Here is a 15,198-nt window from a genome sequence, read left to right as displayed (position 1 = left end):
CAATTTAGGTAGGGATAAATGCAGACGAAAATATCTCCATTTTGAAATTCACAATTTTTTGTCTTCCTAAATTACTTCTTGCAGTAAAAGTGAGGTAAAAGTGCGGTAATTACCTCAAAATGTATCTCCAATTTAAGATTATCAATTGAATCAGTGTGCAGCTAGTTGATGTTAATTAAGGGTTTTTTATCACCTACAAATTGCAGGTGACAATTTTCACTTCTCTGCTTTTGGCCTTTAGAATGGAGCTTTTTGAGCTTTGTTTGTTTGAGTTCATGTTGATTTTACATAGGAGGCAGAGAAGACAAGGGTATCTAATCTCAAGGTGCACTTTCAGACTTCTTAAGCCTCATCTACACGCGTAGATGAGGCTGCGATTCGGCGGCTCGATTAGCCGCCGGATCACCACTTCCGCTGGCCCCCCTGCGTCCCCGCTCGCCGCGCGTGCGCCGCATTCGATTCCCCGCTCGTCCCCGCTTATCTTCCGCTTGATTCCCTGCCATTGTCCCCTCGCGGGGAGCGAGCAGGGAATTGGCGGAAGCAAGATCCGTCCTGTTGGATCTTATCAATCGAGCCGCATCAGCGGCTCGATTGATGAGGAGCATCGCGGCCGCATCTACGTGTGTAGATGCGGCTTTACAGTCTTTTAGATGATTGTATAGATGCCGAGGAGGAAATTCCTCTGTGCTCTAAAAGATAAGCAACAGCATAATAACCTTTAGGCCTCTTTCACAGTAGGGCGCAAATTACAACGCAATGCCCCAAAAAAGTCGCACCAAAACCTAATGCCCCGTTACGGTCGTATACAGTAGAGCAATACAGGCAATGAAAAGTATGTTTCAAAGTTATTACTGAGCATGTGCAAACAGTCCAAAGCAGCTAATAACATGTATAACGCACTGCATGCAGCACTTTCTAATAATGCTACACGTTACACACAAACGCAACGTGCGCACTGTGAATGTCACACAGACTCAGTATTGCTGTGTGTTAGTCTGCGTTGAAACATTTTCTAGCATGCAACTTTAACGTTGCACTGTAAAAGAAGCCTAAAAGAAAAACATTTCTTTGCTACTGCTGATACAAATCCTGCAATAAATCTCCAGTGTGTGTACTTCCTGCTTTAATGGAAGCAGACATAGGGTCCCACTTTACAGTACCCCTGAACCAGGCTGTTAACCATATACTTGTTAAACCGATTTAAGTCTGGTGCTGTAACATGCCTCACAGAACCTTCCTCCACCATCAGCGCGTGTGTCCCTCCCCCCCCCCCCCCCCCCCCGGTCCCCCGTTCTGGTCACCCGAAATCTTCGACTGGAGAAGAAAGTTGATTACGGGCTGGGAGGAAGTGTTGGTACTTTATCCTCTAGGCCCAGCCTTAGCTCCACCCCCTTTACTCGCCCCTTATAGTTCCCGATCTATGACTGCACACAGCGCACAGGGGAGCAGCGCTGTGTGCGGGCTTGTGATAACTGAGGTCAGAATGATAGTGTACACTATTTCCTACCTTCCCCCTCCTCCCTCCTCCTCCTCCTCCTCCTCCTCCTCCTCCTCAGGGTCTTGTCTTCCAGGGAATTGTAGGATTTCAAAAGCCAGCTTACATACATTGGCCAGGAATTGAACCCAGGTCTAGTGCTCGGTAGGCTGCTCTGCTCACCGCAATACCACTACCAACACTACATGCTGAAGCCAGCCTAGCATGTACCATTATGATATATCCAAGAGAAAAATGAGCTTGCTTAGGGATTTGCAGGATGTCAAAAGCCAACTCACATACATTGGCCAGGAATCGAACCCAGGCCTACCGCTTGGTAGTGCTATGTTTTGCATGGAGTTTCTGCGCTGCACCTGGAGCAAACAGAAACCAACGCACAAACCCGCAACCAGGCAGAGATGTCACTGTTTAGGAAAAGACTGACAAAACCAGGAGTAAAGGAATAATAAGAATTTATTATTCAATGAAAATAAATTAATGCTGTGCATTAACCTCATGCAAGGAAACAATCAGCATTGACTTGCAGGCAATGTATTCTACACACATACATGCACTGCAACAAATAATACAGGTAGATACATTCAATAAGCATACAAAAAGGTATGAAAATCAGGGTTTATACAAGGACCTCTCTGCATAAAGGGAGTTACGCAGAGTAGGTCCAGTGTATAGAACTGTGTGCACACAGACCCTGGATCCAGAATAGTAAGCACAATATATATATATATATATAAATGCAGGATTAACAATCGAGGAGGAGACACACGGATAGTCAGCAAGCATAGGTCATACACAGGAGATCAAACAGTACAGTAATCGCTAGGCAAAGAATAGTCGGAGATACAAAGCACAAGGTCAAACCGGGAGATCAATAGAGCAGGGAATAAAGGAACAATATAACCAGGAACACAGAACTCAGGGCAGGATGGCTAGAACCAGGAACAAAGAGCTAGCAAGTTCTGAGTGTTCAGGTGTGGCTTAAATGCCATGCTGAAAGACCATGTGATAGTCCAGGCCTCCACCCTGTCTGTGGAGAGATATCCAGAAAGTCCACCCTCTGCTGGTGGGCAGAGGAAAGTTCAGGCTGCAAATTCATGGAGGAGGCTGGTGACATCTGCTGGTGAAGCAAAGTTAGTTCAAGCAGGACTTTACCAGCCGATGCAGATTGTAACAGGTAGGCTGCTATCCTGACCATTATATCACCAACACATAGAGTTGAGCAGAAATTTTCGTAATTTCGCATTACTATAATTACGCATGCGAAATTTGCGATTACGATGCGAAATTAGCGTAGCGAAATTGCCATTAAAATCGTAATTGAAAATACCGTAAGCGTAATTTTCAACGCGAAATTTTGCGTTTCGTTCATGCCGTAATTTTGCATTAAACGCTACCGTAATTTCGCGTTAAACCGTAACGCTCCGTATAATATAAAAAAGCCGCCGAATTTAAGGGTTAATAGCAAAGCCCCCTTAAATGCTAAGAGCCTCAAATTTGGAGAATATATTAAGGAGATCAGAAGGAATAAGAGGAAAAATTTTTTTTTCAAAAAGACCTTATAGTTTTTGAGAAAATCGATGTTAAAGTTTCAAAGTAAAAATGTATACATTTAAAAACCCGCCGACTTTAACGGTTAATAGCAAAGCCTGCTTAAAGTTTAGGAACACCAAATTCCTAGGGTATATTAAGGGGATCAGTGGGAATAAGAGGAAAAAATTTTTTTCAAAAAGACCTTATAGTTTTTGAGAAAATCGATTTTTAAGTTTCAAGGGCAAAAATGTCTTTTAAATGCGGAAAATGTCAGGTTTTTTTGCACAGGTAACAATAGTGTATTATTTTCATAGATTCCCCCAAGTGGGAAGAGTTTTACTTACTTCGTTCTGAGTGTGGGAAATATAAAAAAAAAACGACGTGGGGTCCCCCCTCCCAGACCTCTTTAACCCCTTGTCCCCCATGCAGGCTGGGATAGCCAGAATGCGGAGCACCGGCCACATGGGGCTCCGCACCCTGACTATACCAGCCCGCATGGTCCATGGATTGGGGGGTCTCGGAAGGGGAGGGGCAGCCAAGCTTTCCCCTCCCCCTCCGAGCCCTTGTCCAATCCAAGGACAAGGGGCTCTTCTCCACCTCCGATGGGCGGTGGAGGTGGAGGCCGCGATTTCCTGGGTGGGGGGTTCATGGTGGAATCTGGGAGTCCCGTTTAAAAAGGGGTCCCCCAGATGCCCACCCCCCCTCCCAGGAGAAATGAGTATAGAGGTACTTGTACCCCTTACCCATTTCCTTTAAGAGTTAAAAGTAAATAAACACACAAACACATAGAAAAAGTATTTTAATTGAACAAAAAACATAACCACGAAAAAAGTCCTTTAATATTCTTAATTAACCATTAATACTTACCTGTCCCTTTAAATAAATGATCCCACGCAATATCCTCGGAAATGTTCTATCAGTTACAATGTAACAAAGTTATTACAATGTAACAACTTTGTTACATTGTAACTACGCCGCACCCGACGTCACTCACCGCCGCCGCCGCCGCCGCGTCTGCGCTGCAGGACCCGACAGAGCTCTGAGCTATAGCTCAGAGCTCTCGAAAGCATCTTTGTATTTGGGCTCCAAGGAGCCCCATTGGTCTGCTAAGGACCAATGGGGTTCCTTCTGATTTGAAGGAACCCCATTGGTCTGCTAAGGACCAATGGGGCTCCTTGGAGCCCAAATACAAAGATGCTTCTCAGAGCTCTGAGCTATATAGCTCAGAGCTCTGTCGGGTCCGTGCAGGACGCTAATTCCCCGCCGGCTCCGCTGCCCTCCCCGCCTCTCCCACATGTCACACACATGTCACCCACATGTGGGTGACATGTGGGTGACAGATGTGGGCGGGGTGGACAGCGGGAGCTGCGGGGACTTAGCGTCCTGCACGGACGCGTATGCGGCGGCTGAGCGGCGAGTGGCGTCGGGTGCGGCGTAGTTACAATGTAACAAAGTTATTACATTGTAATAACTTTGTTACATTGTAACTGATAGAACATTTCCGAGGATATTGCGAGGGATCATTTATTTAAAGGGACAGGTAAGTATTAATGGTTAATTAAGAATATTAAAGGACTTTTTTCGTGGTTATGTTTTTTGTTCAATTAAAATACTTTTCCTATGTGTTTGTGTGTTTATTTACTTTTAACTCTTAAAGGAAATGGGTATGGGGTACAAGTACCTCTATACTCATTTCTCCTGGGAGGGGGGGTGGGCATCTGGGGGACCCCTTTTTAAAGGGGACTCCCAGATTCCACCATGAACCTCCCCCCCAGGAAATCGCGGCCTCCACCTCCACCGCCCATCGGAGGTGGAGAAGAGCCCCTTGTCCTTGGATTGGACAAGGGCTCGGAGGGGGAGGGGAAAGCTTGGCTGCCCCTGCCCTTTCGAGACCCCCCAATCCATGGACCATGCGGGCTGGTATAGTCAGGGTGCGGAGCCCCACGCGGCCGGTGCTCCGCATTCTGGCTATCCCAGCCTGCATGGGGGACAAGGGGTTAAAGAGGTCTGGGAGGGGGGACCCCACGTCGTTTTTTTTTTATATTTCCCACACTCAGAACGAAGTAAGTAAAACTCTTCCCACTTGGGGGAATCTATGAAAATAATACACTATTGTTACCTGTGCAAAAAAAACTGACATTTTCCGCATTTAAAAGACATTTTCGCCCTTGAAACTTAAAAATCGATTTTCTCAAAAACTATAAGGTCTTTTTGAAAAAAAAATTTTTCCTCTTATTCCCACTGATCCCCTTAATATACCCTGGGAATTTGGTGTTCCTAAACTTTAAGCAGGCTTTGCTATTAACCGTTAAAGTCGGCGGGTTTTTAAATGTTTACATTTTTCCTTTGAAACTTTAACATCGATTTTCTCAAAAACTATAAGGTCTTTTTGAAAAAAAAATTTTTCCTCTTATTCCTCCTGATCTCCTTAATATATTCTCCAAATTTGAGGCTCTTAGCATTTAAGGGGGCTTTGCTATTAACCCTTAAATTCGGCGGCTTTTTTATATTATACGGAGCGTTACGGTTTAACGCGAAATTACGGTAGCGTTTAATGCGAAATTACGGCATGATACGACTGTAATGCGAAAATTACGCGAAATTATGCTTACGCGAAATTTCGCGAAATCCTTCTTCATTACGATTATGTACTTACGGCCATAATCGTAATTACACTAATTACGCGAAATTTCGCAAAATCGTAATTAGGTCATTACGCTCATCTCTACCAACACAACACACTACAATGCTACATGCTGAAGCCAGCCTAGCATGTACCAGTGTGATATATCCAACAGAAAAATGAGCTTGCTTAGGGATTTGTAGGATGTCAAAAGCCAACTCGCATACATTGGCCAGGAATCGAACCCAGGCCTACCGCTTGGTAGGCTGCTATCCTAACCATTATACCACCAACACTACATGCTGAAACTTCTTGGAGCAGACTTACTTCCTCTCTCCAAAAGACACACATATATCCCCATAAAATCATTCAATAGCAACTGCGTGCACAGTCTTTGTGGTACACAGTCTCTGTGGCACAATTGGTTAGCGCATTTGGCTGTTAACTGAAAGGTTGGTGGTTCAAGCCCACCCAGGCATGGCCTTGCCTTTTGTGTTCAACAGTTGTCCGAAGAGAACCCAAGATAGCCATGTAGATTCTCTCTCTCTCTCTCTCTCTCTCTCTAGTAGGGATGGTCACCGCTTTCTGCGGAATTGTATTTACCACAATTTTGGGCGGAAATTGGTCATTCCGTTCCGTTTGGTCAGAACGGAATTGCTTTTTCAATCCGGCGGAATTCCAAAATTGCCTGTGAAATTCTGCCGGTATCCATTGATGGTTTTAAGCTGAAAATTCCGTTCAATGGCATTAAGTCCTAGAGAGAGAGAGGGGGAGAGAGAGCTCATTTTTCTCTTGGGTATATCACAATGGTACATGCTAGGCTGGCTTCAGCATGTAGCATTGTAGTGTGCTGTGTTGGTGGTATAATGGTTAGGATAGCAGCCTACCAAGCGGTAGGCCTGGGTTCGATTCCTGGCCAATGTATGTGAGTTGGCTTTTGACATCCTACAAATCCCTAAGCAAGCTCATTTTTCTCTTGGATATATCATAATGGTACATGCTAGGCTGGCTTTAGCATGTAGCATTGTAGTGTGTTGTGTGGTGGTATAATGGTTAGGATAGCAGCCTACCAAGCGGTAGGTCTGGGTTCAATTCCTGGCCAATGAATGTGAGTTGGCTTTTGACATCCTACAAATCCCTAAGCAAGCTTATTTTTCTCTTGGATATATCATAATGGTACATGCTAGGATGGCTTCAGCATGTAGTGTTGGTGGTGGTATAGTGGTGAGGAGAGCTGCCTACCAAGCACTAGACCTGGGTTCGATTCCCGGCCAATGTATGTAAGCTGGCTTTTGAAATCCTACAATTCCCTGGAAGACAAGACCCTCCTCCAGGGGAGGAGAAGGGAGGAGGGACTGAGGACTAAGGGAACAGTTAATAGGTTCTATGGGCTACCATTTAGCATAAACAAGGTTCCATTTGCGATTACTGTAATATTTCCACCGGAATCCGGAATTCCGCAAAATGGCGGCGGAATTTTCATAGCGACGGAATTGAGCGCTGGCGGATTCCGCGAATTCCGACGGAACGGAATTTGCTCTTTCCGATCATCCCTACCGAACACTTAATACATTTACCGCAACATTACCAAACGATTACCATTTATCAACTGTTTTACCGCACTTTTATCATACATTAATCACACTCGGTAAATTTTAAGTGAATACTAAAAAAAGTTGGTAAGTATTACTTGAAGTAATTTTGCCACCAAAAAAGAGTTACCGCACATGTTATTGTGAATAGAGGCTTATGTGGTTGATGCACAATGTCACTTACCAACAACTCTGTGTACCACGAGTTACGCTATTACCATGACCTGCGGTACTCGACTAGCGTGACCGTTGCTATGGTAATGTACATTAACATTACTAATCAGCAATGAGAAGAACAAAGCAAAGGCTCAGGAAAATTACTTGAGTACCTTTGTTGCAGAAAATCTGCTCTTATGTTTCCCATCACACAACTTCACTATTTTTGCAGCTGTCACTGTAGTCTAGTATGACCCAGGTGGAGGTGGGAAAACATTGCCACCTAATAGTATAAAGTCTTTATTAGATACAGACAAGATTTTGCAAAACACTTACCAGTATGTTCTGTAATTATCTCTAGAAGCTTAGTAAGTCCGGCCTTCTTATTCACCTTGTTTTCATTGTGACTCTTACCTTTACCAGGGCTATGTCTGTGGATTATGTGGAGACAATGATGGTTATGCTAACAATGATTTAATATCTTCCTGGTCACAACATCAAACCTATGCCTCTGGAGTAAGATCGGCAACTGAGCCATGTCATGACAAACCAGAAAAACTAGCCTGGGCTGAAAAACACTGTGACATTATCAAAAGTGACGTTTTTGCCACGTGCCATTCAGTGGTAGGTTATTATAATTTTTTGTTGTAATATCTAACAGTCAAACTTGCTATTCGAATTTTGTAAAGTAAAAATAGGGAATACAATTACCAGTATGTATTTCACTCTAGAGGAAACCTTATATTTAAATTGCAAGGACCTAAGGCTGGTTTCAAATTAGCAACCTGCGTTCGTATTGTGGTGCGATAGAATGATCGCATCACACCGCAACGCTAAAGCACGCTTTGTAGATACCTGCGGCAATGAGGCTTAATGTAATTCTTGGCAAGAAATCAACTCTTAAGTGAGGCTCTCTAGCGCTCACTTTCTGATGCGTTTGCGTCAGATGCGATACTTCTGGCCAATGCATTGTACCGCATCAGGTATGAAATGTCCCATAGACCAGTGTCCCTCAACTCTGTCCTCAAGGCCCACCAACAGTGCATGTTTTGTGGAAATCCACAGAGGTAGGTAATCCGCTCTGCTGAGACACTAATCTCCGCACCTGGGAATGTTTGTGGTTTTCTGAAAAACATACTGTTGGTGGGCCGTGAGGACAGGGATGGGGAGCTCTGCCATAGACTTTCATTGCTTTAGCATTACCCTGCAATAAAAAACGGATAATGCAACACAATGAAAACGCTGTAGTGTGAAAGGGGCCTGAGGATAACCGCAGGTAAAACCTAATATGAAATTGCTCCTTGAAAACACTACCAGAAAAATACCAGAAAGATTAAGTGGTCACATTTACGGAATTTGTTGTCCCCCCACATAAAGGCCCCATCAAGTTCATCTGTATGATTTATCTGCTTGCTGAGATCTTTTGTTCTATAAAAAAACTTGGATTGAATGAGAATTTGCTCCTCTTATTTGTCCCTTGCATGTCCGGTGCCCACTGCATTATAGCTCAAAGCACTGGACACCATAGGAACAAGCCCTTATATAAAGCAGGCTGTTTTGAAACACCCATTTCACTTTTCCCACAGCAAGATCTAGTCTTTAAAGTGTAACTGTCGGGCATAAAATCAAAAGTCAATTCTTTATTTTTATCTGGTAAATTATAGAGAGGTTTCAAACATAGAATTTTCCGTTCGCGAACAGCAAACACGAACTTCCGCAAATGTTCGTGAACATGCAAACAGCCATAGACTTCAAGGGGCAGGTGAATTTTAAAACGTACAGACTGTTTCTGGCCACAAAAGTGATAGAAAAGTTGTTTCAACACCTGGACTGTGGCATGCCAGAGTGGGATCCATGCCAAAAGTCCCACCAAAAATTTCAGAGTTGACGCAAAGTCGGGTTTTAATCCCTAATGCTGGATCCACACGGTGCGCTCGCGCACTCGATTTCCCGCTCGATTCCCATCGATTCGTTTATTTCCAACATGTCCGATTTGGATTTTGATGGATCGTTAGGTCGATTCGGCATACTTTGCATGCGAATCGACCTAACAATCCATCGAAATCCGAATCGGACATGTTGGAAATAAACGAATCGACGGGAATCGAGCGGGAAATCGAGTGCGCGAACGCACCGTATGGATCCAGCATAAAGGGCAGAAATCACATTATGCACAACTATAGGTGTCAGTGGGCTGTGGAGTGTCACACACAGAGAAATGCAATAGTACTATTAGAATACAGTGAAATACAGTAATAATGCACTGGAGTGGTACTGTGCGTGCAACTCACTGTAGCAACAGCAGTAGTGTGCACACAGCTCTGGGTGTCAGTGGGCTTTGGAGTGTCACACACACAAAAAATAGGAGACTGATGTGCTAGCCCTGAAAAGGGCGGTTTGGAGTGCTTTCACAGCAAGTTAGGAACAAGAACACAGGCCTAGCTAATGCAGCAAGTCTTACGCTGCTCTCACTAACAGTCAGCAGCCAGCAGAGAATGAATTTTGATGTGTGTGTGTGTGTGTGTGTGTTGGGGGAGGGTCCAGGAGGGGGTGCAAGCTGATTGGCTGCCATGTGTCTGCCGACTGTGAGGTAAGGGGTCAAAGTTTGGCTCCATGATGATGTATAGGGGGCAGGTTGAACACGCCATATGTTTGCAGTTCACAGAGAACGCAAACAGCGGAGATTCGCCAGGAACTGGTTCCTTGTTTTTCAAAAGAATTGAAAAGCTTGACTGTGAAACGGCAAGCAAGTTTTTGCCAGAATTGGTTAGATTTTTGTTAAACCCAGATTTTCAGGCTACACCTTTTTCTACCTGGTCTGATCAGATAGTTTACACTCTGTTCAAAGGCAAACTTTTTGATTGGGCAGTTGATGTTTTGAATCACACTACTCTGAGAGAAAAGCCTCTAGAATTTATAGCTTTTGTGATCCATAACTCGTTTAGAATATCCCCATTACCATATTCTCGTAATGAACTCCTGATTGCTAGTCAATCAAATATGTCTTCAGCAGCTTTTAAAAGCAACCTGTATGCAAGCAATTCCACTAAAAGTATTGTTCCATCTTTGAAGTCACAGTCACCCAGTGCAGCAAAGTCTTAAATAGAGCTAAATTTGAACATTCCAGAAAATGTTCACAACCAGCAGTGTCGTTGCCCATAGCAACTGCGCATCAGACCCGTAGTCAGATTCTGTCATTAGCAGATAATGAAATCTGTTATTTTTTGATTGAAATGAATCTGTGTGTGCATGAGTTTGTAATTCTTTTAATTGATGCATGGAATGAGATCTTGAATGATCGCTCTGGGAGTCAGTGTGTGCAACACTCAGTAACCAATGTTGATTCTGTCTCTCCGTTGCCCCTAGCAATGACATCACCTGCTAGCCTTGTTTCCCTACAACGAAGAAGAGATGCACACCTTGCTTCTCTGAATTGTTATAATGGAGACAATAAGTAATTATCAACTTTTTTGCAGAATTGCAAAATTTTGAATGCATGTCCTTTCTTCAGATCAGCTACAGCATTTCGGCAGTCCCGGTTAATTATCTTATACTTGCTTGATAGCAAAATGAGAACTTGGGCTGAGGAAGTTGCAGATGAAAACGAGAAAGTTTTTTGTATGAACCCCTGGAATTTGTTAAATTGGTTGCAAAGTGTTTTGTGAAAAAATATAAACAAATTCCTTCTGATTTGTTTTCTGTATCCTGCAAGCAAAGTGATCCAGCAGATACCAATAGATGCACTCCATCTGTTGCTGACTGCTTCAGTCCTACAGATTCTGAGTCTCAGAAACCCTGTTTGGGAAATTTTGAACCCAAGCATCTGAATGTTACAACATCACACATTCTGTGCTCTGGGCCTCCTGTTTCAGCACCTTGCTCTAGTTCAATCATTATACTGTCCAATAGGTGCTTCCAGGGCCGCCATCAGAAATTTTGGGGCCCCTCACACATCATCAGGCCTCCCCCCCCCCCCCCCCTGCCTGTGTGCGCCGAACCAAATGTAGATGAACTTAGAAGTGGTGGGTCTGCCCAGAGTTGGCTGTAGGCACCTCTCCTACAAACAAATAATGCCAAGATAAACTCAAATAAACTCAATAAAATAGAATTGTATGGTGCCGTGTGCACACGCAAGAGCGTTCCTGGCAATGGGAGCACAATCAAGAAGGCCCACAGACGACAAGACTGGGCATGTCCAGTAGCTGCAACTAGAGCTCTAGTCGCAGCACTGTCAGAGGAGGCTATGACACAAGCAAGTGGCCTGGGAACATTGAGTGGCCTGACAGACAACAGGGAGCTGGAAGGAGCCCCAGGTAAGTTAAAAAGAAAAAATAATAATAATAACTTTTTTGGTGCCAATTAATTGGTACTTTAATACAGATTATGTTTCTGTACACAATCTGTAGTACTTAAAGTGCCACTGAATTGGCCCAAAAAAAAGTGGATGTTTACATACCTGGGGCTTCTTCCTGGCCCCTGTAAACCATATACTCCCTTGGTGTCCATCTAGTTTGGTCCAATATCCTGCAGTCAGCTCTGGTAAAGCTCCCAACTGAGCCAGCCGGGGACTATTGCACATGTACAGCCCTGACCATGCACCTCCTTGGTTGTGCTCTCGTGGCCAAGAGCGGTTTGCGTCTTTGTAGTTTTAACTAACTTTGCAGATGCAGTACGCAGCTGGCCACAGGAGTGTGACCAAGCAGGTGCAGGGCCAGGGCCACGCATGTGCTGTAGTATCCGACCACTGGAGCTGACAGCGGTACAACGGAGCGGCTCAGAAGAACACAGAGGGACGAGCCGGGGGGGGGGGGGGAGCAGGGATATATTAGATGCCATCCTCATGCCCACCACTCCCCCTATTCTCCTCTGTCCCTCTCCTTCGTACTGTAAATCCTCTGCTGCAGCTCAGTCCGGAGTCGGGTGATAGTGCGCAGGCGCTCCTGGCCCCATGGCTCTGCACTATCGCTTGACTCCGGCGACCTGTGCAGAGCTGCAGAGGGTTTACCATGCATAGGAGGAGGATGGAGGAGAAGCGTGGGTGTGGTGGACAGGAGGAGGGCATCATAATACATGCCTGCTCCCCCCATTTTTATGTAATAGTTCAGCTCTCAGTATCCTTTAAAGATTCAGTCCGCTGTGATGGTCATAATCGACCCGTACCTCAAAACATCATTTGTTTAGTCACACACATGTACCCTCGTCAGAAATGCTTACTCGATGCACAGAAATAAAAAAAATCCTGGTCGCTGGAAAAACATAGTGGGTACGTTCCTTTAGGGTTAATAGAAATGAAGGAGAGAAAGACAAGTGGCAGGAGGGGAGGTGCCTAACTAAGCTGACCCCAGGTCATGGCTGGTCAGAGTGTATCTGTAGCAATAAGAAGGCTCCCTTCCCCCTCCTGTCCTGTGTTTAGTAGCTTCTCCCAGCAGACCAGACATGTCTCACAGACTGGACAGTGAATGCAGGGAAACACATCCATGAAGAGGGACACTCAAAAGTAAGTCCAGTTCATGGCAGACAGCTCTCTCCCCAAACACTCTCCACTGATTGTCCCCCACTCCTGACAAACAGCACTGAGATCGGAATGTACAACTCCTCCTGCTGCACAGTAAATCCCATACACAGGCTCAGGAGCTGATTACACGCACAGCAGGGAGCGAGACTGAGCCTGTGTAAGATTATCTGACCTGGTGTCTGGCTGTTCTCTTCCCCTCGTGGGCTCGCTGCCTCCCTGAACTCTCATCCTCTGGTCAGAGGACTCCTCTGAGTCATAGGAGACTCGGAGCTGCGCACCACGTGGGCTGCCTGCCTGAAGTGTGACAGGAAGAGGGCTGATTTTGCAGCCAATAGAAACGAAAAAGGGAGGGGAGTGGGATGCCCAAAGACTATTCTGAGGCTACTAGTGGCTGTAGCTGCAGGCAGTTTGAGCCGAGGGGCGGGACTGAATCTCAACCACGTCCGTCCCCGGCAATCAGGTGCATAAACAGAATCCACAGATAAGGATAGTTGACATCACTGGGAGGCGGGCGGGCCCTCTGGGAGCATGGGGCCCCTCACGGAAGTACTGGCTGTCCCCCCCCTGATGGCGGGCCTGGGTGCTTCTATGGTTCGGCCTTGCAACATGGATTGTTCAGTGATCCTGTCCAGTGAAGCTGAAGTCGCAGAGTCTTTAGCTTTACCCTGTACTTTGGATGTTTCAAGATCCCTAGCAGAGGACTCAGAGGCTCTGCTTACTTCAGTTGGTGTTGCAGTAATATTCACCTGTTTACCAGCTGTCTTAGAATTACAGTCCAGTCTAGTTAAAGGGAAACTGTAGGGGAGTCAGGGGAAAATGAGTTGACGTTACCCAGGGCTTCTAATGGTCCCCCGCAGACATCCTGTGCCCGCACAGCCACTCCACAATGCTCCGGCCCCGCCTCTGGTTCACTTCTGGAATTTCAGACTTTAAAGTCTAAAAAACCACTGCGCCTGCGTTGCCGTGTCCTCACTCCCGCTGATGGCACCAGGAGCGTACTGTGCAGGCCCAGTATGGTCTGTGCCTGTGACTTTAAAGTCTGAAATTCCAGAAGTGAACCGGAGGCGGGGCCGGAGCATCGGTGAGTGGCTGCGCAGGCACAGGACGTCTGCGGGGGACCATTAGAATCCCCGGGTAACTTCAACTCATTTTCCCCTGACCCCCCTACAGTATCCCTTTAAGCTTGATGAATCTCTGTCCAGTGAAGCAGAAGCCATTGAAGCATTGTCCTCTTCAGCAAGTGTTTTAGATGCCTTACCCTGTACACAGTCTATTTTAGCTAATGTTGTCGAATCCCTGTCTGATGTTGTAGCAGCCAGGGAACTCCAGCCCTGTCCTCTGAATGTTTCAGAAGTCTTGCCCTGTAACATGGATAATTCTGACTCTCTGGTAAAAATAATAGAAGTCTCAGAATGTCAGTCCTGTTTAGTGAGTGTTGCTGAAGTCCTGCCTTGTATCTTGGAAAATTCTGGTTCTCTGTCCAGTGTGGCAGAGGTTCCAGGGTTCCCTTCCTGTCCAGTGAGATCCTCAGTCTTGCCCAGTTCAGTGGGGGTTGCTGTATTACTGACTTGTTTGACAGCTCTTTTGGAGCTCCAATCTAGTGTATTAAATGATGAATCTCTGTCCAGTTCAGAGGAAGTTGTGGAGACTCTGTCTAGTTCAGTTCATACATCAGAAGATTTGTCTTGTCCTGTTAATGCCCCTGAACATGACTTGTTGATAACCTTGATTGAATCAGTGACTTCTAAGTCTGATTCTGCATTCTTAAGTGAGAGTCCAGTAACTGTGAAATCTGATCATGATGGTTTTCGGCCCTGTTCTGGTTTCGGTCCTATCGTGACTGACTCTGAGGTCCGCAGTTCCTTGACATGCCCAAAAGTTTCTCTTGTACCAGTGTGCCCAGATGTGCTCTGTGTGCCAGTATGCCTAAGTGTGTCTTGTGTGTCAGCGTACTCAGATGCTTCCTTGGTGGTGACATGTTCTGATATTGCCAGTCTGCCTGCATGCTTAGAGATGGTTCTCTGTTTGCTGTAAAATTAGCATTATTTCTGCCGAAAAGGTCTTTTTTGATTGTCAGGTTTATACACATGGTGATCCGTTCAAATAATAGCTCCTCTCTTTTGTAGCATATTGCCACTCATGATGCCAAAATAATGTGAAAATATACATTACCTAAGGCTTATTGATACACATGTGAAGTGAAGACTAGCCTGCCTAATCTGATCCCATAGAAGGCCCACTGTAGCACCAATTGCTGAAAAGTGTAAGGTTGCCTATCAGAGAAAAG

General features: G+C 45.3%; 1 protein-coding gene across 2 annotated transcripts in view; it reads left to right on the top strand.

Annotated features, from left to right (window-relative positions):
- Positions 1 to 15,198, top strand: part of LOC137537710 (mucin-5B-like) — a 192,995-nt gene that overhangs the window by 92,036 nt on the left and 85,761 nt on the right. For both annotated transcript variants that reach the window (XM_068259649.1, XM_068259648.1), the window contains exon 5: positions 7,820 to 8,020. In XM_068259649.1, the coding sequence (XP_068115750.1) occupies positions 7,820 to 8,020 (201 nt within the window). The remainder of the gene's footprint in view (positions 1 to 7,819; positions 8,021 to 15,198) is intronic.

This window comes from Hyperolius riggenbachi, chromosome 11, assembly GCF_040937935.1.
Source record: "Hyperolius riggenbachi isolate aHypRig1 chromosome 11, aHypRig1.pri, whole genome shotgun sequence".
Classification (NCBI taxonomy): domain Eukaryota; kingdom Metazoa; phylum Chordata; class Amphibia; order Anura; family Hyperoliidae; genus Hyperolius; species Hyperolius riggenbachi.
Note: the sequence above shows the minus strand (reverse complement) of the source record. Positions and strands in the feature narration are given on the sequence as shown.